At 43.9% G+C, this 27137-nt stretch overlaps 4 protein-coding genes across 7 annotated transcripts; 2 read left to right on the top strand and 2 right to left on the bottom strand.

The window, feature by feature from the left end:
• Nucleotides 1–234: 234 nt before the first annotated feature.
• Nucleotides 235–9249, bottom strand: rbm25a (RNA binding motif protein 25a). Of its 3 annotated transcripts, XM_052087047.1 has the most exons (18): nucleotides 9052–9248; nucleotides 8658–8781; nucleotides 7481–7530; nucleotides 7233–7391; nucleotides 6572–6629; nucleotides 6320–6480; nucleotides 6041–6220; nucleotides 5875–5958; nucleotides 5486–5760; nucleotides 4835–4946; nucleotides 4152–4241; nucleotides 3993–4066; nucleotides 3746–3896; nucleotides 2706–3516; nucleotides 1623–1930; nucleotides 1444–1542; nucleotides 685–732; nucleotides 235–608 (listed from the first exon to the last, which is right to left on the bottom strand). In XM_052087047.1, exons 2-18 carry the CDS (start codon nucleotides 8761–8763, stop codon nucleotides 516–518), a joined length of 2859 nt encoding a protein of 952 aa, XP_051943007.1. In that variant the 5' UTR covers nucleotides 8764–8781; nucleotides 9052–9248; the 3' UTR covers nucleotides 235–515. The 3 variants fall into 3 exon arrangements, with proteins under 3 accessions (XP_051943007.1, XP_051943008.1, XP_051943009.1); XM_052087049.1 differs by lacking the exons at nucleotides 235–608; nucleotides 685–732 and having other exon boundaries at nucleotides 1500–1542; nucleotides 2706–2833; nucleotides 2916–3516; nucleotides 9052–9249; XM_052087048.1 differs by lacking the exons at nucleotides 7481–7530; nucleotides 9052–9248 and having other exon boundaries at nucleotides 7233–7358.
• Nucleotides 9250–11296: 2047 nt separating this feature from the next.
• Nucleotides 11297–17477, top strand: arg2 (arginase 2). The gene is made up of 8 exons (XM_052087007.1): nucleotides 11297–11712; nucleotides 11820–11892; nucleotides 15514–15688; nucleotides 15773–15932; nucleotides 16023–16117; nucleotides 16284–16388; nucleotides 16484–16620; nucleotides 16717–17477. Exons 1-8 carry the CDS (start codon nucleotides 11599–11601, stop codon nucleotides 16911–16913), a joined length of 1056 nt encoding a protein of 351 aa, XP_051942967.1. The 5' UTR covers nucleotides 11297–11598; the 3' UTR covers nucleotides 16914–17477.
• A 296-nt stretch (nucleotides 17478–17773) lies between these two features.
• Nucleotides 17774–21530, bottom strand: vti1b (vesicle transport through interaction with t-SNAREs 1B). Its single transcript, XM_052087010.1, has 6 exons — nucleotides 21296–21530; nucleotides 21145–21203; nucleotides 20387–20566; nucleotides 19697–19870; nucleotides 19309–19370; nucleotides 17774–18957 (listed from the first exon to the last, which is right to left on the bottom strand). The coding sequence occupies exons 1-6, from the start codon at nucleotides 21390–21392 to the stop codon at nucleotides 18864–18866; spliced, it is 666 nt and encodes a 221-aa protein (XP_051942970.1). The 5' UTR covers nucleotides 21393–21530; the 3' UTR covers nucleotides 17774–18863.
• Nucleotides 21531–22199: 669 nt separating this feature from the next.
• Nucleotides 22200–26714, top strand: rdh12 (retinol dehydrogenase 12). 2 transcript variants are annotated; one of them, XM_052087009.1, is made up of 7 exons: nucleotides 22200–22572; nucleotides 23682–23797; nucleotides 24328–24483; nucleotides 24571–24675; nucleotides 24739–24948; nucleotides 25427–25616; nucleotides 26106–26714. In XM_052087009.1, exons 1-7 carry the CDS (start codon nucleotides 22499–22501, stop codon nucleotides 26206–26208), a joined length of 954 nt encoding a protein of 317 aa, XP_051942969.1. In that variant the 5' UTR covers nucleotides 22200–22498; the 3' UTR covers nucleotides 26209–26714. The 2 variants fall into 2 exon arrangements, with proteins under 2 accessions (XP_051942969.1, XP_051942968.1); XM_052087008.1 differs by having other exon boundaries at nucleotides 22201–22572; nucleotides 23679–23797.
• Nucleotides 26715–27137: the final 423 nt, after the last annotated feature.

Here is a 27137-nt window from a genome sequence, read left to right as displayed (position 1 = left end):
ACCAGTTAAAAGCCTTGAGTGCCGATCGTTATGCTGACTTCCTGGCATACATACTATTTTTTTATGTATGCCCCAAAAGTGTTTTTAACATAACTATGAAGTGAACGCTGCACTAACAGAGATAGACCACGGCATGTTCGGCCTTGTTCGGATGACAAATATGGATTGATTCATGACAGGAAGTGAATTCCACCCTAAACCGAGGACTCCATGTACTACAGAGAGAATGTCCTTAAAAAAACTTACAGTATTTATTAGATAACATAGCTAAGCAGTGCTTCCACCATGACTGATTTACTGGAGAACAAATGGGGAAATACAATTGTTTGACTTTTTTTCCTGTTTTTTTCCTAGTTTTTTTTTTGTTTTTGTTTTTTTTTAAACCTCAACAAAAATACAACTTAAGGTTTTCTTCATGCAATGTCGTGACGTCGTCATTTCTTTCCACGTTGGGCGGCTCTTGTCATCCGGAGCTGGCGAGCCGCAACCGTGAGCTAAGCGGTCCGAGAGAATCGTTATTTTGCCAGTCCGATCTTCTTGAATTCAGTTTCAAATATTAACAGCCGCCACATCTTTACGATGAACACTTCCGCTTCCTCGTCGAGAACCTAAACACACGAGAAACCCGTTTCGGTCGATCATGTTGTCGAAAGAAATAAAAATGTGTAAGCGGTCTTGACTTACCATGGCGACGTCATCGAGAATACCCTGAGGAGTGCTGTGTGCCATCACCTATAGGGAAGGAACAATTAAAGACAATTGTTAAAATTGAAATGTCATTTTTGACATGCATTTTTTACCAAGCATGTAGAATGCAATTTTCAAATCAAAAAGGGCGGCTTCATTTTGGTCAGCCAGTGGCCTTTTTTTTCTTTTATATATATATATGCGGTCTATATAAATCCAATGCTTAAGGAATGCAGTCCACATGTCCTCATATCATCATATGACACTTAACTCATTCACTCCCAAAGACGTTTTTAAACGTCTTTTCAGACTTGTTCTAGAATTGGGTGGGACTGAATGAGTTAAATTGATAAGCTCAAGTGATAAAGCCACAGCTTTGTTTGCATGATTGTTGTAATTGGACTTGGGAATTATTAATTCATGGCACACTTAAGCGGTAGAATTTTGTGAAGGTGTTGTAGTGAATGACTGCAAATCAAAGTTTAAGCGAGTTAACTCAACTTATTGAAATAAACCGTCTTTTATATTCATTCAGGGTTAATTTGGCTTTATTTTGGCGCAAGTCTAACCCCTAAGAGCAAACATTTACGAATAATATGATCGGAATACAAAATTACTGCTCATGTTTGTTGATCAAAAAACAAAAAAATACATGTGATGGAACGTGGAAAAATAATCACACTTTGATCGCAATATTTCCACCACACGTTTCAATACGACAGAGCTGCCGCACTGCGGGACAAGACAATTTCGCACCTTTGAGCAGACGAAATCGACCAGCGTCGCTTCCTCCTCGCCGATGTATTCAATGATTTTCTTGTTGATCCACGGTTTGATGCGGCGGTCCATCAGAGTCTGCCGTGGTGACAATGTTTCAATCGGTTATTCACATCCCAGACTAAACACTGGCTGCAAACAAATCAAGTCAATCATACCGAATCGACCATGGACCAGTCCAACGGGTAGGTGAAGAGCTCAGGGCGGGCCGTGGGGATCTTCTCGATGAGGCTGCGGATGTTCTTGCGCTTCTCCTCGGTGTTGACGCCGCCTTTGGCGCCCGACATGTCAGCGCCGTCCAGGCCCAAGCTCTTGTCGTCGTCGCCATAGTCCAGCGGCACGAGCTTCCTCTTGCGCGGCTGCTCGTCAGCCTCCTCCTCGTCGTTAAACTTGTTGAAGATGCTATCTGCGGCTGCCAGCTTCTTGCGCTTGGCGGCATGCAGCTGGCTGGGGCTGTTAGTTGAACCTGGAGAAGAAGAAGTGGCTTCAATGTGAACAATCGCACGTGAATGGCCTTGCGGCGTCAGCCAATCAAAAATAACAGATTGTATGACATGGATTTTCCCGTCAAATACGACGTTCCTGGGCAAAAGAGCCAGCGAGCCACCATCAAGCCGACTACTGCATATTCATTCATTCATTCATCTTCCGAGCCGCTTGATCCTCACTAGGGTCGCGGGGGGTGCTGGAGCCCATCCCAGCCGTCTTCGAGGAGTAGGCGGGGGACATCCTGAATTGGTTGCCAGCCAATCACAGGGCACACAGAAACAACCATTCGCACTCACACTCACACCTAGGGACAATTTAGAGCGTCCAATCAGCCTGCCATGCATGTTTTTGGAATGTGGGAGGAAACCGGAGCACCCGGAGAAAACCCACGCAGGCCCGGGGAGAACATGCAAACTCCACACAGGGAGGCCGGAGCTGGAATCGAACCCGGTACCTCTGCACTGTGAAGCCGACGTGCTAACCACTGGACTACCGGGCCGCCCCTACTGCATATTGTTCCAATAAAACTTTACGCTACCAAGTTAGAGAAACTACGGAGCCACGTCAAACGTCCTTTGTTTTTGTCAAGGACTATTAATGTCCGGTTTCGTATCGGTCAGCCACACCATTCAGCGTGTGTCTTTCATTGGATTTTGCCAAGCCAGTCCCAAATCTTAAAATCGTCCAGACTCGAGCCATGTCACGAGACTCGAATCCCCGACCTCTGACAAGGGTGCTGACGGTTTACCCACCCAGCTTGAGACTGAGGCCAATCTTGGGCCGGTTCTCCTCGAGAGGCTGCACCTCAGGCGTTCGCTCGCCTGGAATGATGATGCCGCGCGGGGAGTCGGTGCCAGGCGTGTTGGGCGTGGCATTCCCGCTGGCAGAGGACACAGAGGGAGCGGTGTTGATTGGTCGCATGAGGGCTTTGAGGTGCAGCCTAGCCTCAGGTGAATCCCCACCATTGTGGGCCACATGCTGTTGCTGTGGTTGCTGTGGTGGTGGTGGTTGATGTTGTTGTTGCTGCTGTTGTTGTTGTTGTTCCTTCTCCTTCTCCACCTCCTCCTCCTCCTCCTGTTGCTGCTGTTGATTTTGCTGCTGCTCCTTTTCTTCCTCCTCCCGCCTCCGCCACCGTTCCTCTATCGCATTTTCTTCATCCTCTTCCGAATGTGGCGGAGGGTCTCGAGGCGTCGGCTCAGCGGGCTTTGCAGACGACATCCTCTTCTCCCGATCCCGGTGGGACTCTTTGTGTGACTCTTTGTATGACTCTCTTTGGGAGTCTCTGTTTGACTCTCTTTGGGAGTCTCTGTTTGACTCTCTTTGGGAGTCTCTGTTTGACTCTCTTTGGGAGTCTCTGTTTGACTCTCGGTGGGACTCTCTTTGGGAGTCACGGTGGGACTCTCTTTGGGAGTCACGGTGGGACTCTCTTTGGGAGTCTCGGTGTGACTCTCTTTGGGAGTCTCGGTGGGACTCTCTTTCTCGCTCCTTTTTCTCTTGTTTCACTTTCTCCTCAGATTCTAGCTTTAGAGGAGGCTTCCGTCTGCGCTCTGCCTCCTCCTCCATCTGCACATAATGGACCACTTGAAGGTTAGAAACTTTTTGCAAGAAGTCAATCTTTTTTTTTTTTAACGGTAGTTTATAGCGTGTCTCACTTGCTGGTTTCAAAGTTCGTTTGGTATCAGAAGGAAAGAAAATGCAAGAAGCAAAGGGAGTCGGATTTTTGTGGGGGGAAAATAACGGACATTGCATTTGAAAGCCATATGAGCCAGCTTAACTTCCAGGGTAAACTCACCCTTTGCATTTCGGCGTCGGGGTCGGGGTGACCCTCGGCCAGGAGCCTCTGTCGGATCTCCTCCAGCTCCTCCTTCTCCCTCTTGCGGTCCCTCTCGTCCATCTCTATCTCCTTTTCGCGGTCGCGGAGGCGCTTTTGCAGAGCACTGCCCCTGCAGGGGGGACATTCGAATGGAGAAGATGACATACAGAATGAAGTCCAACGTGTAAAAAAAAAAAAAAAAAAAAAAGTATATATATCCACCAACCTGTAGTATTTGGGATCATCCCGATCATCGTCATAATCTTCAAGGAATTCTTTTAGTCTTTTGGCTTCTTTCATCTGACGAGAAACAACAATTAATCGAGATGACACAACCAAGTAACCAGTGAACCAAAACAATTAAAATGCTATAGGTTTGTCTTACGGTCTCGCGGCTTCGCTCTTCCTCCCGCTCCATGTCCTTGTAGTAGTCGCGGGACTTCTTTCTCTCCCGCAGTTCCCAGTTTTTCAGCCGCTTCCGGAGGGGACACAAAGACTTTGCGGTCACGCACTGACTCGCTGCATTATTTGTGGTCAGCGCATTTGTTTTGATTGTGCAAAGAAGTTGTTAACAGGAATAACTAGCAAAAGCGCCACGGCACAATCGGATTGGATTGTATATTTTCAGAGCGAGTTCTTTTGGATTTTTTCAATTCAGGTTTATTTTTATTGTGGACACAAGTTGTGTGTGTGTGTAGGGGGGGGGGCAGAATCTCATTTCCAGACCTTTTGAAAGCAATTTATGTAGCATACTTTATGGAAGCATTTCAGTTAGAACGTCAATTTTCATGACTTTTTTTTTTTTTTTTACATTCAAGACTTTTTGAAGGTATTGTGCTGAAGCATGTCAACTTTCAAGACCTTTCGAAGTCATTTTATGCATCCTGTCAGTTTTTAAGACTACAAGAAAGCAATTTGGGTCAGGGCAATTTTCAAGATAGTGAAATCATTTCAGATGGAATGTCCATCTTCAAGACTTTTAGAAGGCATTTTGCGAAGAATGTTAATTCAAGACTTTAAGGCATGTCATGTAGAATTGCCAAATTTTCTTTTTTTTTGTTAAATTACCTCTTGATAGGCAGCTTCTTTATCTCTGAGTCTCCTCTCCAGTCTTCTGCGCTCGTACACATCTTCCTCATCTTCATCGCGGTCCCGTTTTTTCTCATCTCTAGGCCTCTCCCTGCATACATTAAACAGAATTCAACAATACAAAAAAAGACAACCATGTATTTTTAATGCAACTCTTTTAGATCAGGGTAGTCCAAAATATGGCCCATATTTTATACATAAACAGGAACAAAGTTTGTCCGCATTAGACAGATGGAAAAAAAAATAGTTTCAAATACAAAAATGGTTTGTTCTACTTCTTGCTTTTGGTTTCCCATGAATCGGTGCTTGGTACAACCGACCCTAATCGGTCCATACTTAAAAATAAAAACACTCAAATCTAGCAGAAGCGGTTTTTCAAAATAACCGTAATAAACATTACAAGACATAAAAGCTTGATGGACTGGTTTCAGCGTGTTGAATGATTTGAAGTTGAATTTCAAAAGTAGCAGCAAGGAGGAAGCGTGACTGGCATAACGGGCCCACAGTTCTGAGAGTCGGGGTTCAATTCGAATGGAATTCCTAAAAATCCCTTACATCTTTCGATTTTTCTGTAAAACGCCCTCAGAGAAAAACATTTGGACACTCTCGCTTTCGACACAACAAACTGACCTGGAGCGGCTGCGGGCTTCGCTGATGTCTCGACTCTTCTCCCTGTCGCGCTCACGCTCTCTCGTCCTCTCCCGCTCCCGCTCGCGTTCGCGTTCACGCTCCCTGTCCCGGTCGCGTTCCCGGTCCCGCTCCCGCTCCTTGTCGCGCTCCCGTTCTTTCTCCTTCTCCCTGTCGCGGCGCTCCCTTTCGCGCTCGCGCTCCTTGTCCTTCTCTCGCCGCTCCTTCTCCAGGTCCTGTCGCTCCTTCTCCTTCTTGCCTTTCTCTTCCTCCAATTTCTTAGGTAGGAAGAACAGTACAGCACAAAAATATGAATTTAGTGGAAAAACAAGCTTTTATTTCATTTCTTATAAACGACTAACTATACAATCAACTCAGCGATGACAGGTCACCTTGTGTGTGTCGCGGAATTTGCTGATCTCTCTGGAAATCAAGTCCCTCTTGTCATCCTCTAGTTCTATGGCGTTGATGTCGTCCTGATAATTCACAAAACACCACAAAGACTTAAAGGGTGACCGGCAGTGGCCTACGAAATGCTGCCCGGTATGTGGCAGGCACCTCATCTTTCTTGTCTTTTCTCTTCTTGCGAAGCTGCCCATTGCCATCTGCAGAGGAGGCGTTGAGTTCAGTCGAGTACTCCCGGATGAGCACTTCGATGGTGGCCCTCGCTGCCTGGTCGCGACGGAGTGTCTCTTCATCCAGCACCTCTTCCTCGTCCTTACCATCACCGCTCGCCCCCTTGGGGGAAGAAAAAAAAAAAAGAAGTCATTTTTGACAGAATAGCGGTGAAGTATCCTTGAAGTCGGGGGGTGGGGGGGGGGGGGTTGCCACGCGTACCCCATTGGCGCTCTTTTTCTTGGCCTTCCATTCGTCTAGCTGCGCCTTGGTCTTGGCATCCACTTTGACCAGCAGCTTCTTGTCGCCCAGCATCAGCTCGTGCAGTAGTCGCAGGGATCGCAGGGTTGACTCAGGCTCCTTGTATTCGCAGAAGCCAAATGCTTGTGGTGGAAGGAGGGAGGAAATACAAGTTCAACACTCCGAATGTATCCAATGAGCTCACTGCGGGGTTTGTTGGTTTTGTTTTTTTACCTTGAAGTTTCCCAGAGGCGCCTTGGACTCGTTTCCAGCTTAGAACTATACCACATTTCTACAAAAAAACAGACAACAAAATGACAATCTTAGTATGACTGAATATTCCCCGTTATTGGCCTGTGGGAAAAAAACGACAAATTTAATTTCACATTTTTTCATCAATCCCCGCAGTGAGAGCATTTGGATGTTGATGTTTTGGTTAGGCATGTAGTTCAAATGCTCGGACATTGAGGTGAGAAACAGCAGCGCCTGTCAAACGACGCCATGTGTGGTGAAAAAAAATGGCACAGCACACCAACATCAAACCTTTGTCCAAACTGTGATGCATGGTGGAGGGAGCAGCATGGTGTGGGTGCTTTGCTAACTCAGGGACTGGACAGCGTGCTGTCATCAATAGAAAAATTAATTCAAAATTTCATCAAGATAATTTGCAGAAGAACTTGGGGCCATCTTGTCTGACAGCTGAAGCTCAAACAAGGATGGGGGTTAGAACCGGATAATGATCCAAAACACAGAAGCAAATCAACAACAGAACGACTTTTTAAGACGATACAGACGCTACACTTGGCGGACAGAGCTCTGTTGTGAGTACCTTTTTCATGGCCAATGTCACCCACAAAGCTTTAGCAAGGTTTGAAAATGTTTGCTACGAACTTACCGCCAGCAGCTGTCGGACAAGCATGTCTGAGGCCTTCTCAGAGATATTGCCCACAAACACAGTGGTGGTGGGGCCGTCCTCTGGCTCCTTGGCTCGGAAGTTGATCTTGTTTGGGAGCATCGGCTTCTGTGCAACAGAAACTGTGGTTGGGACAAGAACCTGCCCAACACAAACAAAATGTAAACAGAAAGGCAAACAACAACTCAATGTAACCTAATTTACAGTAGCATAGGTCAGCTGTGACTCACTGAGGGAGAGGGGGTCACGACACCCATGTGAACTGGTATCATGGGAGTACCTGAAATAAGAAGTTAAAAAAGAAAAATATATATTTCACTCTGAAAGTGATGTTATTATATTAAAATGGAGCACTGGCCGTTTCGTTTGGCTACTGAGCAGCCAGATACGAGTAGTTGTCCAAAACGTTTTTACACCAAGTACCATCTCCAAAAATATTCAGCTCTCCAAGGACCACCATCATGACCAGAACAACCCTAAAATACAGTAGCTTCATAGGCGCCATTGTTCATGATAAATCGGTGGTGGTGAGGGGGGGGGGCGGTTATTCCCATGAAAAAAAACCCTGAGCCCCAATTAGACTAACACAGAAATTCCCAAAGGCAGTGATTTCCAACAAGGGTGCCATAAGAGAATCCTAAAAGACTTCGGCCTCGCAGTAGACGCCAGACGGTACGACAAAGCTTTTCAAGCAATACAATAAATCATGACTTCCTGTAGGATTAATAAAAGCTAAATATTTTGAACCAACAAACCCAATGTTTGTTAACTTAAATACTTTGGAATTCTAAGACTTTGTCAAATTACATACTTTGCAAATGAAGTTGCAAATTATATACAAAGGATATAATTTACTATGTAATCAGAAGCGGTGAAGAGACTCGTGATTTGAGGGAAAGTGGATAAGGGTGAGAAAGTTTCTTTTCATGACTTAATTTTAGTCAGTGACATGATTCTATTCATTTCCCTTTTGTAACTTTGCTGCTGTTAATTGGGAATTTCTCCATTGCGAAGACTAATAAAGGTTTTCTTATCTTATAAATACCGTGTTGTAGTCAATGTAAACTGTAGCTTTGCCTTACACTTTTTCGAATAGCATTTTTTCCCTGCATCGACTGTTCTGTTTTTTTTAAACTTAAGATGATCAAATAAATTAGCCAATCAGTAAGAATATTAGCTTTGTTTTCAACTAAGGAGAGCCAGAATTTACCTTCAGTCAATTAAGTAGCGTGTGACGAGACCATCATTATGTCAATGTGCACGCTTTTGTGACATTTTTGTTGAGTTTTCTTATCTATAGTGGGTGCCTCGCCTCAATAAAAGGGTGGAAACGCTCACTTGGAGCATCGACAGTTTCCACAATGTCTGTGGTTCCGAAGGAGTTTCGACACGCTCCGAACCGGATACCTGGTGGGACGGGCGGGCCAAAGGTGCCGAACTGAGGCGGGGGGATGCCGGGGGGTAGCTGGGGGATGCTCAGCGGCTGGCGATTAAGCGGAGGAGGGAACGACATCGTGAGGGCAACAGGAACCTGTGACGAAAAGACGACATTCCAGCTCAACGCCAACACGTTCACAAATACACTTCAAATACCCATTTAAACGTCGATGCAGTAAGGAGTAGAGTTATTATCGTAGAACACGGCTATTCTGTCAAAAATAAATGAATAAGGACGACCAAAAACCGCGGCCGGTCATGTTCCAAGCATGCTAGCTAGCTTTAGCACAGATAGCTCGTGTTAGCTCTGTGGCCTAGCTAGCTCAGGTTAGCGGCAGGCAAGCTAATGTTCCGAGTTACTCACCTATTAAAGGAGTTTTAAAAGGGACGAGCCGGCAACGGAGCACGATTGCCCGAATCCAATCCCATTAAACGTACAAGAGGACTAAAGCGTATCACGAGTGTGGCTTCGGCGTTAAAAAAATGACACCGGTACTCTTCAAGAACACAAGAAAATAGAGGGACCCTTTTTCTTCTCGAAGAGGATCACGGGAAAAAGGATATTACTTTTTCCGTCATGCCCTCATTGTAGTCTTGCAGGCGGGCGACCGAAAGCCCTGACTGAGATAACACTTCAATGTCCGAGAGGTTAAATGAGCTGACAACGATGGACTATAAACTTAGTACTGCAGTGTAATCAAAATACACCTAGATCTTTTATTGTTTCTTTCCAGTTTATTTGTCGTTACCAATTAGAATTAAATTTACTAACCTCTTATTTGCAGTCTTTTAATCATAATTCACAATCATAATTTCACGAATATCTACCAAGAAGTGTGGCGTAAACATAAGTCAGTAAGCCAAATGACAACAAAAAATGCAGACAAACCTGTGCCTTTATCACTTCAACTTATCATGTTTCACGTTCTTGTCACTTTTATGTAACAGCCGTGCATGCTGCCTTTTGGCCAGGTCATCAGTGCAAACGAGTAATGGTTCTCAGCCAACTCACTTGAAAGGTTAAATAAATAAACGATATGTAAACATGGATTGCACTTCTCAAGCACTGGACTCAGCTACTCACTGTATAAATTTAAACACACAAATTGGGTGTCTTGAAAGGCGCTTATAAATAAAATGTATTATTATTATTAAATAATAAAATACCGACTGATCTTCCCATTCCCAAAACTGCGGCATTTGCATTTGAACAATTGCATTTTGTTTTTTACTCTTTCCTACTCCATTTCACATGATGTTATGAAGACAAATAGCACTGTACAGCATAATACTTTATAAGACCATTAAGCATAATCACATAAAATGTAAAGAAATAAACAATTGATGATTCATTGTTCTGCTCCACGGGGTGTGCCTTCCTCGGCCACCAGGAGGCAGTATAACAAAGTTATGCAGACAAACGATGAATCGTCTTGTACCACAACTCACTGGCACAAGAAAATCCTGGGATATTAATCATTTTAGGTAACGAATATATTCCTCTGAGTATTGTTACTTTATCTGAGGAGGTGTTGCTCCACCATGTGTTCAAATATCTGTTTCTTCTAAAACGATCGATGCTAATCATTCCCATCTTTCATTTTTATGAGTAAGAATCTAACTGGACTCTCGTAAGGCAACTCCATGGAGTGGTTTAAAATGCACAATTTGTAATTATCTTTATTTTTGTTTGATTAGATACTAAAACTGGGAGTGGCATTCAACAGCTTGAAACCTCTCAGACGTCACACTAGTTCACTATTTGCCAACGTGCTGCTTATTTGAGTTCAATGCCACCATACAGCGTGTGGAAAATAATATAAACAAATACATTCAAAAAGTCAGCCAAATGAAAAGCTTGTCATTTTTTTGCGACAATTTCGTTTGGTGGTGTGTCATCAAAAAATTACATATTTGCCTTGGCTCAATAAAGGTTGGGAAGTGTACGTCACACTAGTTCACTATTTGCCAACGTGCTGCTTATTTGAGTTCAATGCCACCATACAGCGTGTGGAAAATAATATAAACAAATACATTCAAAAAGTCAGCCAAATGAAAAGCTTGTCATTTTTTTGCGACAATTTCGTTTGGTGGTGTGTCATCAAAAAATTACATATTTGCCTTGGCTCAATAAAGGTTGGGAAGTGTACTTGTTCTGTAGCCCCTCATTGGAAAAAGTGGGTAGCGGCCATGTTATAAATAATCAATCACTGAAGGGAGAACACCTTTAGAGTAGTTGGAAATAAACCATTTTCATGCGGAACCTGACATGTAAAAGAATATATAATATTCTGTATATATAAAATTATTGTAACCGTTGTGTGTGTGTGTGCGCGCGTGCGTGATAGTGAATCAATAGGTGTTTGCGTGTTTTGTGTCAAATGTTCCAATGTTTTTGACAAGCACGTGGTTAAAATCTGTGCTTGGAACAGGTGTCACAATGTAAACAATCCTATCAACCCACGCTCGGCTGCGCCCGTTCGTGGAAATTTCCACTTTCAACTCCACTGTCACGCACTTTTGTTCCCTCGGCTTGCAAACAGACCACGCCCACAACATGAACCCCCTTATTTCGCCGCGTTTCATTGGCCCCCGTGAAGGTGTGTCACTGGCTGGCGTCATCGGGTGTGGAATTAAGAAGGGCCCGTTCAGTGTGTGGACATAAGTAACGACACCATTTCCGACCTTCAATCGGGATTCAACTCCCAAGCGCGATTGGAAAAGACAAATAATCAAGGACGGCCCTGAGTTTATCTCGTTTGCTCGTCTTATGAATATTAAGTAGTTGTTGTAGACCTCCTTCAAACCGGAACTTGTGACGGGACGGGTCACGTTTGGCATCTGAACCAGAGGCAACATCGCGCCGGTCTTTCGTCAGACGCACGGCGGGGACTGAGAGGAGAAGAGAACCATGGCTCTCAGGGGACATCTGATAAAAATTGCCCGTACTCGGGCACTCACAGGCGGCCAGCCGAGACGAGCCCAGTCGGTGGCCGTGCTGGGGGCTCCCTTTTCCCAAGGACAGGTAAAAAAACAAAAAAAACAAAAGATTGTATCACTATATTATTTACCCGACAAAGCTCGTAAACGTAACATTTAACAATTCAATGTGATATGTTTTATTTTGTCTAGAAAAGAAGAGGGGTGGAACACGGCCCTAAAGTGATCAGGGATGCGGGGCTCATCGAGCGGCTCTCCGGTTTAGGTGAGAACCGGCGTTACATAACCAGATTTGAACTGTTACCTCACCGAGGTATTCATACACACGCGTATGTATTTTTACCGACAAGCGTACAAGAACTATCGATATCTTTTGAGTATCATTTTTGCTCAATTCACGTAACCGATTGTAATTCGTTTAATTTTTCAATAAACTGCAATGGCGTCTCAGCCCCACGTGTTCGCACTGCGCATGCTCCGAAACTGCAGACAAAGTAGACCCTTCCTTCCTTCCGAATCCGCAGTCCACAAAGGGTACGCATTGCGCCTTTTTCCCCTTCTTTTTTTGTGAAACTTGACCAATGTGGTGTCGCGGCACGTCCCACTCCCACGCGCGCAAAAAACGTCATAAAGGGGGATTTACCCCGTGTTGTCAAAGCGCAAACCGACTTCCCCTCTCGGATAAACGGTACAGAGTATGGATGGAGATCTATGTTCAACCTAGCCCCTTCTAAAAGAATATATCAGCTATCCAACTCTACATTCCTCCTATTCACAATTAGCATTTCAAGAAGTGATATTGCCTAGAAAAAAATTGGTGGGGTACATCCGGATGGCCATCTGGTGTAAAAACTGCTCATGAGGGCAAGCCCTGAGAATCTCTGTGATAAAATTAGTATGGATAGTTTTTTGTTTTTTTTTTACACTTTGTTGGATCAAAATGTTGACCCAATCCGAATCATCTTTCTTGACCAAGTATATAAAACACACAAGGAATTTGATTCCTGCCCTGAGATTGGCTGGCAACCGGTTCAGGGTGTCCCCCGCCTACTGCCCGAAGACGGCTGGAATAGGCTCCAGCAACCCCTGCGACCCTAGTGAGGATCAAGCGGATCGGAAAATGGATTTAATTTGATTCCAGTAAAATGAGCTACATACTATTGCAGTAACAAACAACTCGAGAGTCTCTAAGGAATGGGAGGCTGGAACCAAGTATGTAAATGATGCGTCGAGTCCTCAAGCAAAGAAAGTGCCGCGCAATAATTACAACACAATGACAGGTGTGAAAATGCTGCAGATAATTGTCACATCATTTAATTTAACCAGCAGCACAGTAGGATGCCGTGTTGTTTTTCTAACCGACTCACTGTGGACTTTGGGAATGTTGGGTTGCTTTTACCCAAGTTTGGGTTCCTTATTTGGACCCAACAAATTGGGTTGAAGATTCGATTTGAGCAGGTTGAAGGGGTAAACCTAGTTGTCATTTTTTGGACAGTTGTGTGTGTGAACCGAAGTTGAAGTAAAGTTAATGAAGCATTCTTGGAAAATGCTGGTGGGTGAGTGTGTCACTGGGGAACACCGCTGATATTGGGCGCAGGGTTCAAATCCAAGTCAGGTCTGAATTTTATTCTGCCAAATATTGGAATTAGCCGCCAAGAATCCAGACTGTTTGGGGCCTGAAGTCTTAAAACTGCTGGGTCAAAAGAAGCTCAAATAAAGTGAAATAGGGCAGATCCAATGCTGGGTTATTTCTACCCATCCCATTGAGGTGAAGATTGGACTCAGCACGCTGGATCAAGGTTTTGACCCAACAAGGGGTAAAAGGGAGGGAGCTATACCGATGAGTTCAAGGTACAAGTTAGACAGTACGCCGCAATAGAAAATATTAGATTTTTTTTAAATTAAAAATGTTTATTTTTGTGGAATCATTTCAATTTTTTTTGTTTAGTTTTGGTTGGCGTGATTTTTTTTTTAAATATTTAAAATATGACTTTGAACAAAAATATTAAATTGTGCTAATTTTTTATTTATTTGCCTTATTGTAGAGATGTTTAAATATTTGCAACTTTATTCAATTACTCGTCATTTCGAGGCAACGTTGCTATGTTTGTCATTTTTTGGCAAGCACCACAAAGTCCGTCCGTCAACATCGGCTTTCGCGATATGGCCACATTGTTTCTGTCGGCGGCGCACGTCCGTCGCGGCGGTCTTATCGATCACGGTCGATCTACCTTATGGCACAAAGTAATGATTGATTCGGGTGGATCATACATCCGACATGTATCTGGTCGCCGTGTCCATTAAAAGCGCAGGGCCACCACGTGGACACTATACATAGCTGGAACCTTGCGTAATAACAGGACCACTTCAGAATTGTCCGTCAGTCTATTTCTGACGTGCCTGCGAAAGGTAATGGGTCCTGCCCCCCCCCCCCCCCCGATCCCCCTCCCACCAGGGCAGTATGGTAAGACTACACAGTCATCTGCGTTGACGTTGCCCCCATATCAACTCTAAATATTTGCTCGACATCCATTGCCTCGACTGTAACCCTAGCTCGTGAGTTGAAGGGTGTGGTGTTGCATAAGGAATGTAAAATGGCTCTTGCACAGGAGGCTGGCACGGAATGACTCATCATATTGGAAGTTGCACAAGTAAACGTTGTGTCAGTGGATTTGCGGCATAGGTGCGCTGAAAAGGCCCGGAACAATAGGTTATGGTTCAGCATTCCCTTTTCTGTCTAGTATACGCAATCGGACAAAATCCCCATCACGGCGCAGTCAAGCTCATTTTTGTCACAGGCTACATCATAGTTATGGTTTTTCCTTGAATGGCAATTATGACTCTAAAAGCATATAAATATATATGAACGGCTTAAATGATCACATATGTCAAACAAATTGATGGATGACTACTTTTAAAATCAAATACAAGTTTTAAAAATATAATTTAAGTGGGGTTGGACACATCAAACAATTACAATATCTCAATGTTGTTTGCAATTTGTAATTTTTGGTATTTTAGGAGGAAACAAGTCGATGCACATAATTTGACATAAACTGATGTGGTTGGCCTCGAGTTTGACACAACGCTCTTTCAACATTTAGGGCACGGGCTGCTTCTAACAAAAATTGCAGACTTCCTTTGTTGGTATTTTGACACTTTTTTTGTGGGTTTGCATACGATCGACAAAATGACCAAATTTCATGTTGCTGAGAATTTGGGAATTTTCCATCAAATTCTAAACCAAAATAGCTGATGTCCTGGTCTCTTAGGCCACAGAATATTGAGACTTTTTGTGGGTCGAGTCTTAATGGACACACCGACCAAATTTAATGTTGCTCAATGGGAATTAAAATGTAAAAAAGAAAAGTCTTTAGTGTACTACCAAGCAAGATAAATTGTCGGAGTGCTGGTTTTTGTTTACTCTTGATTACATAATGTTCCCAAGTAAAACAGGCCTGGGAGGTTACCAGTAATTTGCCTAAGACAATGACTAAGACCAACATCGCAAACAAAATGAAAACAGACCCCCAGAATAAGCACGCCTAAAAAAAAAATCTGTGGATATGCTGAAGCACTTAAAAAAAATCAAAGTAGAAGGGTGATAAGACGCCTCATATGAAAATGTTTCTACACAATCTTGGTGCCAAAAAGCTACATTGAAGCGACGGGAAAGCTTCAGCACCATTTTGTGGCATCAATTCGAAACCTTTTTAGCTGGCCGTCAATTACGGATGCAATTTTGTTTTATGGTGCAGGGCTCAAATCTAAATCCCTCAAAAAAGCAGCCATTCGTAGTAGGCTGCAAGCGTAACCGATGAATCTATGCGGCGCGAGTGTCTGTGCCTGCGTGTAACTTGCCGAGTCTTGTGTTCCACGGTGTCAGATTACGCCGTGCACGACTTTGGCGACCTCACCTTCCACTACCCGGAGCTGGATGAGCCCTACATGAACGTGAAGTTCCCTCGCACGGTGGGTGCCGCCACAAAGAAGCTCTCGGGCGCTGTGAGCAGAGCGGTGGGTGCTGGTCACACCTTGGTCATGCTGGGAGGGGACCACAGGTAACCACAGAAACTGCCCCCCCCACCCCAAAAAAAAGTAATTTCCCGCCTATTGATAAGTCGCCATTTGCTTCTCATCCAAAGCCTTGGAATCGGATCCGTGGCGGGCCACGCCCAACAGTGTCCTGACCTTTGCGTCATCTGGGTCGACGCACACGCCGATGTGAACACACCCGAGACGTCGCCTTCGGGGAACCTCCACGGGCAGCCGGTGGCCTTCATGCTCAAAGAGCTGCAAGACAAGGTGAGACGCAGTCAAGTTCGGAAAATGGAGGATGACTCATCGACGGCCGTTCCAAGTCAACTTCACCTTTTTGTGCACGTCCCGACGCAGGTGCCAGATCTCCCGGGGTTCTCGTGGGTGAAGCCATTCCTCTCCTGCAGGGACCTGGTGTATATCGGGCTTCGGGATGTGGACCCCGGCGAGTAGTAAGTAGAAGTCAACAACAAAGTACAAATACTTGATCCAATTGAAATCATTTTTTTTCATTTACCTGCACTTGTTTACATTTTACTCCCTATATTTGAGAACATATCTTTCGTGATCTCTTTACTTTCGCCGCCTCTGGTTTGAGATTTTGTGCGTGTTTAACAGCCACATCCTGAAGAACTTGGGGATCCAGTACTTCACCATGAGGGATATCGACAGACTCGGCATCCAAAGGGTCACCGAGGTTGCTCTCGATCACGTACTGGCAAGGTAAACCGTCAAAGATGACTGGCTTGACTTCTATAATCCAAGTTGAGTTCTTTAAAAGAAAACCTTTCACCCCCCCCCCCCCCCCCCCCGGACAGAAAACAAAGACCCATCCACTTGAGCTTTGACATTGATGCATTCGACCCGTCTCTGGCTCCCGCTACGGGAACGCCGGTAAACGGAGGGTTGACCTACAGGGAGGGCATCTACATCACAGAGGAAGTTCACAACACAGGTATGCAAAAAAATGCCCCCCCACCACCACCACCGCACCCCCCCTTGATTCAGACCTGATGTTTTCTAACACGTCCGACTCTCGTAACTCGTGCAGGTCTGCTGTCGGTGATCGACATGGTGGAGGTGAACCCTGTGGTGGGGTCGACCCGGGCAGCCGCGCAAGCGACCGCCTCGTTGGCCGTCGACGTCATCGCGTCATCCCTGGGGCAGACGAGAGAGGGCGCCCACGGGGTCATTGACGAGATCCCGTCGACAAAGGACCACGTCGACACGGAGCAGCTTTGCCTCTGAGAGCTCGGGAGCAAACAAAACCACAGACTTCTTCCAACACGCCAAAAGCATTCCACAGTGTTGCGTAAAAAACCCTGCCCCTCCTCGCCCCACCCTGCCCACCCCCCAAAAAATCTAAACTGAATCCAAGAGCCGCAGTGTTCGTTTTTTTTTTTTTACCGCAGAAAGTATTTGTCTGTCTGTCTCCAAGGGTTTGTTATGTAACAATTGAGAGAGCAAACACGACTTATTTATTTAGCTATTTTATGCGAGAAGGGATGGATGCCTGCTATTTATTTTTTAGGTTTGGTTTTAAAAAAAAACTAGTGATTAGAAACATTCTGCAAGTGTTTTTGTAGATGTAGCGAGAAGTAGAAATTCATATGGGTATACACTTGTATTTTCCTGTTTATTTTTTTTTCCATTTACATTGAAACAACTAATACTGTAATACAAAATGTGTGAGTATAAACAATGTTACACAAACTTTAATTCAAAGGCTCGAAGCTACAATTTCAAATTAAATTAAAACCACTAACTTTCCAGGCATTTATGTACTTGTATTAAAGAGTTTATTTTCTGGTCTTCCATCTTAAGTGATTTGCTGTCCGGGTGCCATTTTTTGACAATATATTTTTTTTTCTTTCAAGGTTGAATCTGAACGAGTTAAAAAAAAATATAAATTTATATTAATTATAAACCGTAAGCACGTAATTAATTGCTGTTTTTCCTATTTGTTTTGGGGGGTCATAAATACTCTTAAAAACATTCAACAACAAAGCAGCTCATTGGAAGTTTTTTTAAGGAGTTCCTCAAGGTTCAGTCTCAGGACCACCACTTAAAAAATTTCAAGATATTTATGAAGAAACTATTTGGAATACTGTAGTTGTTTTTTAATCATCTGTCAAGGTTCATTCTCAAGAGACATTAAAAAAACATCTTAGATATTCATCAACAAAGAAGAACTCACAGTTGTGGTTTAAAGATATCTGCAGTGGACAGCTTATCATGTTATAGGGTGCATGAAAGGGCTAAAAGGGAAAGCAGGTCCTTGGAAGAATTACTCATTTGGGAAACAATTCACAATCTGATCAACGGATTAAATGATTCAAAATAAAGCAAAAATCTGAAGTTGTCATGAATCAGGAAGGCGTAAAACAATGCGAGTTGGCAATTTTCACACCAAGGCGGTGCGATTGCTAGTGTTAGTCCAGCAGCTCAGTCGGGCCGTGCGCCTCCAAACACCAGTTTGGCTTCACACTCAAAAATGGCCAAATCGGTGCTACATCCATATGTCATCGTATTTACTGGACTTCTTGCCATAAAATGTAGAAGAGATGTTTTTCGTTGGACCAGAAAGTGCTCGTCTGACACCAGCATCGCAAGCTTCAAGAAATAACGGCTCTAACTCTGATGCTGTCACCGTGCAGTGCGAAAGGGCTAAAGATCGTCGCAGTGAAAATACCTGGCAAACTTTTAAGTAAAAAAAAAAAAAGGCAACAAAAAGACGAAAAAGATTTGCCAAAGCTGACTGTGATCAAAGCCGTTTGGCCTTCAGAAATAAGAGCAATCTGTATAGAAACGAACAGAGCAACTTTTGGGGGGTATATTGATTAGAGCATAATAATAAATAACCTGAGCAATCCAAAGCAAAGTTGTTGAAAACAAATGAAGACAGAAACTGTGCTGTGTGTTCTGATCTTGACTATTGCTAAACAAAGTACCTCAAGTTCAACACAGGCTGCCATAGACCACGTTGCGGGTCCAGTGCCGCCTTCATTTTCTGGTCCGCAGACGTCCGGAACTTCCTTCCATAGGGATTTCTCTGTCTTCACAGTCTGATCAAATAGTGCATATTTGATTCTGTCACTCATGGGGTGAGGAATCCTCATTGAAAGCCGAACAATCGGGAAGCCCTCGTGGACCCGAAAGCAGGTCTGGACCGAAGGCTTTTTACCCCCTCCTTCACCCTCATCGCCGAAAGAACTTGAGGTAAACGACAGCACCCAGAATGGCCAGTTCCATGAGAATGATGACAGCCAGCAGCAGCTTGTTTGTCATGAGCCTGACGGAGGAGGTCAGCAAAGCACGTCAGCCAATCGTTTGCGTCACTCAAACCCGCAGTGGAACGTCACAAATCGTGCGCACAAGCCAGAACTGCTCTTGTACGTTATGGTTTTCTTTCACAGCGCTTCGCTTTTCTCTCTAGTTAGATTTGCGCTCATAAGTTTACACACCCTGGCAGAATTGCTGAAATATTGACTTTGACTTGACAATTCTATTTTCCCTTCCGGCCTGTCAGGAAAACGGAACAAAAAAAATGAATGAACTCAAGCGATCGGTTCCCGGAAAGGGGAATGCATTCGACTTGGGAGGTTCCACTGTTGGACCACATCAACTCTGAGCTCACACTTACCGTCGAGACATAGAACGAAGGATTTTCCGCGTGCGACTGAGGTTCTCTCCTGTATTCACCAGCTAAAAAAAACAAAACAAAAAACCCCCAGAACAATCACGCACATCTAATCTGTGTTCAAACACAGCGCAGTACATGTCTGTGGACACAGTGGCTTGTAACAAGCTTTTGGCAGTACAGTATTTACATGCTAGCATGGCTATCAATTCAGCATGGAAAAAAAAAAACATAGCATGGTGTCCTTCAACGATGTGCCATTTCCTCCGCCCCTCCGAGGCCTGCCTCACGGCGGCTTGTTAACCCCCAAAATTGACGACAAGCATTCGTTTCCGTTCCAGTTTTAAGTTGAAAGCATCCCACGGCAGGCGCCCTTTTGAAATACACTCACTCGGTCCCTGGCCCGATCCAGTTGCTCCCGTTGCCCGCCGAGCTCCTCGATGATGTCGGTGCCGATGTGCTCCGACTCTGCGGCGAGGCGGTGGCTGCGCTCGATGCTCTGCGTGGCGTTATTCAGCGACTCGGTGCCCTGGAGGAGCAAGGCCCGCTGCGATTGGACGCGCGTCTGGAACAAAAGAGGGACGAAAAAACAGTCTTAAGCCATTTTGACAGTGAACCACCTTCCTCATGCGATCACAATTGGCAAAGGGACGATGGTTGGATGTCTCCGAATGATCATCCTGAGAGAAAATCATGTAGGCGTGGGGTGTGGTCTATTCAGAAAATGGTTGTGGCTATCAATCAGAATCGATCAACCCATGTCTTTGAAGACGGTCTTCTAAAATGTAAAAATATTTTTTCTTAGTTGCTTCTAAAAGTTTTTAAAGTGTTCTGCTTAGGTTTACATTTTGTCAAATGTTTCTATGCTATGGTCTTGTTTCTTCTTTGCTTGTGCGGAGTTACCTTGTGTATACTTTTGCATTATATAAATAAAGCTACCTTGCCTGACTGCAGCCACGAGAAAATGTCAGCAAGACCCAAGTATCAAAATTTTCATCAAGATGTGGAGTGGCCAGCGAGTGACATGGGATGGCTATGTTGATGCTATAAAGATCAACATGCCAGTTCTTTCCACACTCACGCTTTGTTGGTTTTGCGATGAATAGATGCCGCCGTGACTTCCGTCCGACTGCAGCTGTGCCGAATTCTTGACATCACGCTGCAGCTTAGCGAGGTCGCGCTGGTAGATACGCAGCTTGGTTCTCATGGAATTTCGGTAGGAGGGCGGAGCGTCGCGCAACTCCTCGTCCATCCCCTGTAGCTGAGATGAAACGAGGACATGGTTGTTCTTGTTTGCATGCCGAGGGAAGATAACGGCTCTAATCAGGAAATAAATACAGGGTTGGAGCGCATTCCTGTGGCGTTTTGATCTGAAGATTACAAGCCATGACACATCACTTGCTTTTCATTGTGAAGCGAGCGTGAACTTTGCTTTTCCAAATGAAATTGAGTTTTAGGAGTAAGCCAATTACATCAGTTTGAGCAACTGCCAAGAAATTGGGTGGATGAGTCAATCCAGGACATACTCCTGGTAGAGAGAGCGAGAGCGAGAGAGAGAGAGAGAGAAAACAACAACAAACTTCCAACACATAATTAACAGGAAGTGGACCATTTTGGTTTGAAATTGGGCTGAAAAAAAATCAAAGTCGACCAAAGTAATAGGTGGCAGTTGCGTTCAGTGCACCAACTTCACAATACACGTTCAAACTTATTGTTTGATGTTTGCCCCTTTAAAAAACGAATGTTGCAAAGCTTTTCCTGCAACTATTTAGACTGTGCGGGTGCTGCAAACATGACGGCTTGCTAGCTAACATTTCCAAAACAATCAGGGTGGCTCACAATTTCCTCTGCCTCCTCTTTCCTCTCGTCGAAGGCCCTCAACAAGCTCTTTTTCTCCTCTGTGGATGAACAAAAACACCAAGGTTGTCAATATTCCATTCAAATGTGTTGCTGAGCTAGAGAACTGTAGAATTCGGTATGTATTTGGCACCTCCATGGCTCCTCAACAGCCTCTCCGGCATTCGCTTTAGCTCCTCGTACAAGGACCTATAGATTTCGTGCAACTTTTCAAATTCCTCCGACGACATGGTAATTGACCAACAACTCAATTCTAGCTCCTTTGAGGGGTTATTAAGGATGGCAAATAAAGCAGTTGGGTCAAATTATGGGAAAGCCAAATTATTTCCGCATGATGGTCCTCGTGATCTATTGGCAAAGAAGTCCTCCTGATCAAAAATCAAAGACTGGTTTTTAAAAAATGCCGTTTCAACAAACAATATTGCGTTCTGTACATTATTCAATTATTTTTATGTTAACAATAACGATTGAAAAGTCTTCTCTATTTTAATGCAGGTTCAAAATTACTGCACTAATTTTTGCAGGCACATCTTGAACACCTATTCTTCGTGTCTTCTGGGTACTGTAGTGTCGAAGTGGTTGCGGGGCACCCATTGACGAACAACCATCCGCGCCTCACACTCACATTTAGGGACAATTTATAATGTTCCAATGTTTCATTCGAATATGTTGAATCATATTTTATTCCCTCCAGCGTGAAAATAATGCCATTGAAAATTTCATTATGCCTCAAATACTAATACTCTCGTAGAATAAAGTCGTAATTTTACTTCTCTTTATTTACATTTTTGTCCGCAAAATCATTGTCACCCTACTTCGTAGAATTAATGAAGGATTTTATTTTCAGAGAATTTTGCAATGTACTTTAGTTTTAAGTGGTTCAATAAGTGTGTGATTATGAAATTAAAAATATCCTCTGAATTTTTTTGTTCCATTTCAAGGTGAATTTTGACTTTTGCCTAAACTGGCGCTTCCAGTTTTGACATAGTGGAATTGCTTGATGAGATTTGATTCTGAACTTTGTGACACAAAGCAGAAATAGAGAAGTATGCATTCAGCGATGTTGGATGTCTTTTGCAAGTCAAGTTCTACCAAACGAGTTGTTCGACCCAAGAAGCTTCGATGAACACGCGTTCAGCCACAAAAATCGGAATTGGAATTCATCCTGTCTTAATTATATTCTCACAAATGTAAATGCAATAGGAAAAAAATGGAACTACACAACCCATGATGCCATTTGCGCAGCATCGCTCGCTTTAAGACACCCCCGCTTAGCCACCCGCATCAGCTGTTGTGCTACCAAGCACCCACCACAGCATCCATCCGTACTCCAACGATGTGGGTTTTCTTATTTCTCGCCGGCCTCGCCGCGGTGACGTTCCTGGTGGTTTTATTCGCTCCTTACATACGGTAAGAACCCATCTTTTGACGCTTTGACATGGATTCGTGTGACAACACGTATTTCTCTTCTTTGACGCATATTAGAATTAGGATGGCGAGGGATGTCCCCGTCGTGTAACAAAACAAATCCCCATTTAAGGTTATGTTGTATTTAATTCGCTCTAATTTCATACGATATTGGCTGCCGATTGAGAAGTGGGCAGGGGGTGGTAAAGGTGCAGGCCAATCAAGAGGCTGCGAGTGGGCGGGAACATCAGCCATATGGGCGGGGTCAGATGCGCCATTGGTCAGGACCTCTGCGCGCTCCATGGCGTGCTCGTACCTCCAGACGTCGTTCACGCCGTGCGGGTCAATAATTAAGCAGACTATTTTTGCAATTAAAACAAAATAAAATAAATGAGGATAAGTACAAATATGATGAGAACTTACATAAATTTATAGATAACGAATGATCCACATATGTAACGTTTTTTTTCCCCAAGAAGTCAGACAATTATAATTGTACTTTTACGGAGGGCATTTTCATTTTTTGTAGTGTTAATTTTACCGCCTCCCCCCCCAAAAAATGTATTCTCAACATTTTTATGTATCTTTATTTTAATAATTTACAGTGCTCCTAATAATTCTCCATGTGGTAATAATTTTACAGGGATGAAAAAAAGTTACAACTTGTTCTCCTTTCTTGAAAACATTTTCTTACATTTTTCACTTTCACCATAACCTTGTTAATCTTTTCTATCTCAGCTGCTTATCCTCACGAGGGCCACGGGCTTGCCGGGACCCAACCCCAGCCAATTGCAGAATTTTCTATATTATTACAATTTGATTGTATGAATTTTCCGTGTTGGCCTCATAGCTTTTCATACCAAAAAATCAAAAAAAAAAATTATAAGGAAAAAAAAAACATTTGCTGCCCAGAGCCTGGATTTGAAACTCCAACGTCAGAACGGTGACACGGACATGCTAACTCGTGCACCGTGCTGCCATGAACCATTGACCCGCAGTTCGATTACGCGCTAGATACAAAATATAGGAACATTTTACTATAGCATAAGGACAATTTGTCACGAGGGATTTATCAATTGGATACAATCCCATATGGGTGTTTTCCACAGAAGATATGCGGCAGGAGGCGTGTGCATATCGTCTGCTCGTCTGGACGGGAAGACGGTACTCATCACTGGGGCCAACACAGGCATCGGGAAGGAGACTGCCCTGGACCTGGCCACTCGAGGTTACTTTTTCACTGGGGGCACATTCAGGAAAATTCACCTCGTAACTGCTTATACAAACAAAGTTGGATGTCTTTTTTTTTTCCTTTTGGGGGGGGGGGGGTGATTAACTCAGGGTCTGACATTAATATGACATTTTGCCTTAGTTTAATCTAGAGGACCAAAACATTTATGGATAATAAATCTGATTGTTTATTAGAATACAGATTCCTTTATTGCTTGTTATGAAAGAGGACGGACCTAGAATTAAATAATCGCCTATTAAATTGCAATCGCAATATTGGCGCGTCTTTGGAATGTAGGCAAAAACCCGAGCAGCATTTTGAGGTTAGAATCTTAAAACTATGAGCCAATGTGTTCAGCACGCTCGCTAGCCACTGACGAAAACTCTGGAAGGACTTGAAACACATTGCCGAAATACAACAAAAGGAGGTCGGTCATCAAGGGCAAGACTTAAAAGGTTATTGGCTAGTCAGATTTATCTTCAGACTTAAACCTTACGAGCTGTTTTCTGATATTTTGACGGGATCAGGGGCTCGGGTGGTGATGGCGTGCCGGGATGTGGACAAAGGCGAGGGGGCAGCAGCCAGCATTCGGGCGGCGTACCCTGAAGCAAAGGTGGAGGTTCGGGAGCTAGACTTAGCTGACACTTACTCCATCCGATCCTTTGCGCAACAATTCCTTCGAGGTAAAAAGTCTGTCAAATCTCATTTCATCGTTCCTTAACTGATGTTTGTTTTCTCAAAAATATATTTTTTTGGTCACGATTCTTTAGACTTCACCCAGCTTCACATTCTCATCAACAATGCGGGGGTAATGATGTGTCCCTACACAAAGACTAACGACGGCTTCGAGATGCACATCGGTGTCAATCACTTAGGTGAGATCCGGACCGGGAACCTCACCGCATCCGGCAGCTGTTCATTTCCCCCGCCGTTTCAAGGTCACTTCCTGTTGACGTCACTGCTGGTGGGCCTACTGGAGCGCAGCGCTCCGGCGCGGATCGTGGTGGTCTCATCGCTGGCGCACAACTTTGGCTGGATCCGCTTGCACGACCTGCACAGCCAGGGAAGCTACAACAGTGGACTGGCATACTGCCAGAGCAAGCTGGCCAACGTGCTCTTTGCTCGAGAGCTGGCAAGACGTCTTAAAGGTGAAAAATCGATTTTATTTTTTTTCTTCTTTTTTATTCAACCTGCCTCCCTCAAGGATTCAACTTAGCAAAGAGTCAAAAATGAACAAATACCTCCCTCTCAATTACCGGTAATCAGCAATTTAGAACAAACACTTTTACACCCAAATGAGCAGCAACTTGGCAAAACAAACGACTGCCTCAAATAAGAAACCGCTGAAAGGGGAAGTCAACCGCAAAGTTTTCATTACACTATATTCTATGTGGCCCGACTAGTCTGAAGACGGCATTGTGATTAATAGCGTGTTTTTTTGGAGTATTGCGTTAAGCAATAAAATCCAGCCATTAGCCATCTCGGAGGGCAGCCATTTTGCCACTTGCTGTCGACTGAAAATGACATCACAGTTGCTCAGGTAACAACAGGTGATCGGCCATCAGGGAAAAAAAATAAAAATAAAAAATACGAGTGACGCTGACCTGCATGACGCTTTTCTTCTAGGCAGCAACGTGACGGTAAATTCGGTCCACCCCGGCACAGTGAACTCGGACCTGACGCGTCACTCCACCCTGATGATGATCATCTTCAGCGTCTTGTCCGTCTTTCTGAAGACGCCCCGTGAGGGCGCCCAGACCAGCATTTACTGCGCCGTGGCTGAGGAGCTGCACTCCATCTCGGGGAAACACTTCAGGTACAACAACAACAACAACTTCATCCCGTCCACCACCCTCCTAAAAAGTATTGCACATCACATTAAAGTGCTAGAATTAGGGATGAGGAAATCTGGTTTCCATCACATTTGAATGATCTGAAATGTATACATGTGCTCACAACCAATCGCGGCTCAGCTTGTAAACTTCACCTGAGCCGTGATTGGTTGTTTCCTGACCCAATCACATGTGATGTCATTTTCATGGAACAGGAAGTAACCAAAGGCATTTAAAAAAAATGTTAATTGTACATGAAAACTAATGCAGTTTTTAAAAAAAAATAAGTAGCCCTCCCTTTCAATAAATGGGACATAGAATAATATAATATATATTATATTGTTTATATTAATAACAAACATACAAAGAAATTCCAAATTTCTTCTTAAAAAGAATCATGATTAAACTGTAATTTTTAAAATGTTTTTTTGGGGGGTGAAAAACCTGTTGATTGATTGTCATTTGCATTGCAGCGACTGCAGCCCCGCCTTTGTGGCCCCACAGGGGAGGAGTGAGGAGACTGCCCGGCGTCTCTGGGACGCCAGCTGCGAGCTCCTCGGCATCCAGTGGGACTAACTGAAAGACTTTTATTCGTCACTTTTATTCAGCTAGTGTAGTATTTTTAAAGCAAAAACAACAACAACAACAATAAGACATTTCAGTGACACAATGTGAAGGCGGGGCAGCTGGACGTATTGCCACACTGTGAACGGTCCAAGCAGGGTTCAATGACCAGCATCTTTTAAATGTATCCGATATTTTAGCTTATTTTTACGCATATTTGCAGCTAAAACTGCTTCACGTGTGTGCCAAAATCTCACAGGGCTTTTTCTCCCCCTCAAACAATTAATAAGATAAATGTTACTTTAAAGTAATGACAGAAAACAACACCAAGAGTAGTTGGTAGGTAGGTAGGACAAACTGGACGAGGAGGGTCCATTTGTGCGATCCCACCAGGATGCTGACAGTTTACATGTGTGCTTTTCTATACCAGTCAGGTTCGTTTGCCTTTTGAACCACACGTAACGTTCACATGCAGAGTTGAATGTTTACATTTCATGTAAATAAACCGTTACCATTCAGCCGTCCCGGTGACTCATTTTTAACAAGCTTTGCAGTCTTTCATACAGTCACACTGCTCGAGTAGATATACAGTGGATATGAAACACACATTACCCTGTTAGAATGCAAATTTTTTGTGATATGAATGGGGGTGGGGGGGAAAAGGACAATTAAAAAAAAATTCCACCATTAATGTGGCCTATAACCAGTACAACCGGCCACCATTTTAAGTGCCTCTGATCAACCCCTGATAAAGTTCAGCTGTTCTCCTTAGGCTTACCCTGACACTTGTGCAAACCTATTATATCAGTTGTTGATTTTATATCCCCTCAAATGTATTTTGGTCATTTTTTTTAATATCATAAAAACCTGGGATTTGAACAGGGGTGTGTAGACTTCTTGTAGCCACTGCAGATTCCATGACCCTGATGCTCTCCACACTA

The sequence above is a fragment of the Hippocampus zosterae genome, chromosome 14 (genome assembly GCF_025434085.1).
Source record: "Hippocampus zosterae strain Florida chromosome 14, ASM2543408v3, whole genome shotgun sequence".
NCBI lineage: Eukaryota > Metazoa > Chordata > Actinopteri > Syngnathiformes > Syngnathidae > Hippocampus > Hippocampus zosterae.
The sequence above is the reverse complement of the archived record's forward strand: the minus strand, read 5'-3'. Positions and strand labels throughout refer to the sequence as shown.

Coding starts and splice junctions, on each gene's coding strand:
- rbm25a (XM_052087047.1), bottom strand. CDS start 8,763: ATGTCGTTCCCTCCTCCGCTTAATCGCCAGCCGCTGAGCATCCCCCAG. Junction 6,221..6,319: donor AGAAAAAGAGCGCCAATGGG/GTACGCGTGGCA, acceptor TCTTCCCCCAAG/GGGGCGAGCGGTGATGGTAA. Junction 733..1,443: donor TCGATTTCGTCTGCTCAAAG/GTGCGAAATTGT, acceptor CCTTCCCTATAG/GTGATGGCACACAGCACTCC.
- vti1b (XM_052087010.1), bottom strand. CDS start 21,392: ATGTCGTCGGAGGAATTTGAAAAGTTGCACGAAATCTATAGGTCCTTG. Junction 20,567..21,144: donor AAGAGGAGGCAGAGGAAATT/GTGAGCCACCCT, acceptor GTTTCATCTCAG/CTACAGGGGATGGACGAGGA. Junction 19,371..19,696: donor TGGATCGGGCCAGGGACCGA/GTGAGTGTATTT, acceptor TGTTTTTTTTAG/CTGGTGAATACAGGAGAGAA.
- arg2 (XM_052087007.1), top strand. CDS start 11,599: ATGGCTCTCAGGGGACATCTGATAAAAATTGCCCGTACTCGGGCACTC. Junction 11,713..11,819: donor CTCCCTTTTCCCAAGGACAG/GTAAAAAAACAA, acceptor TATTTTGTCTAG/AAAAGAAGAGGGGTGGAACA. Junction 11,893..15,513: donor CGAGCGGCTCTCCGGTTTAG/GTGAGAACCGGC, acceptor CCACGGTGTCAG/ATTACGCCGTGCACGACTTT.
- rdh12 (XM_052087008.1), top strand. CDS start 22,499: ATGTGGGTTTTCTTATTTCTCGCCGGCCTCGCCGCGGTGACGTTCCTG. Junction 22,573..23,678: donor TTATTCGCTCCTTACATACG/GTAAGAACCCAT, acceptor TGTTTTCCACAG/AAGATATGCGGCAGGAGGCG. Junction 24,676..24,738: donor CATCGGTGTCAATCACTTAG/GTGAGATCCGGA, acceptor CGCCGTTTCAAG/GTCACTTCCTGTTGACGTCA.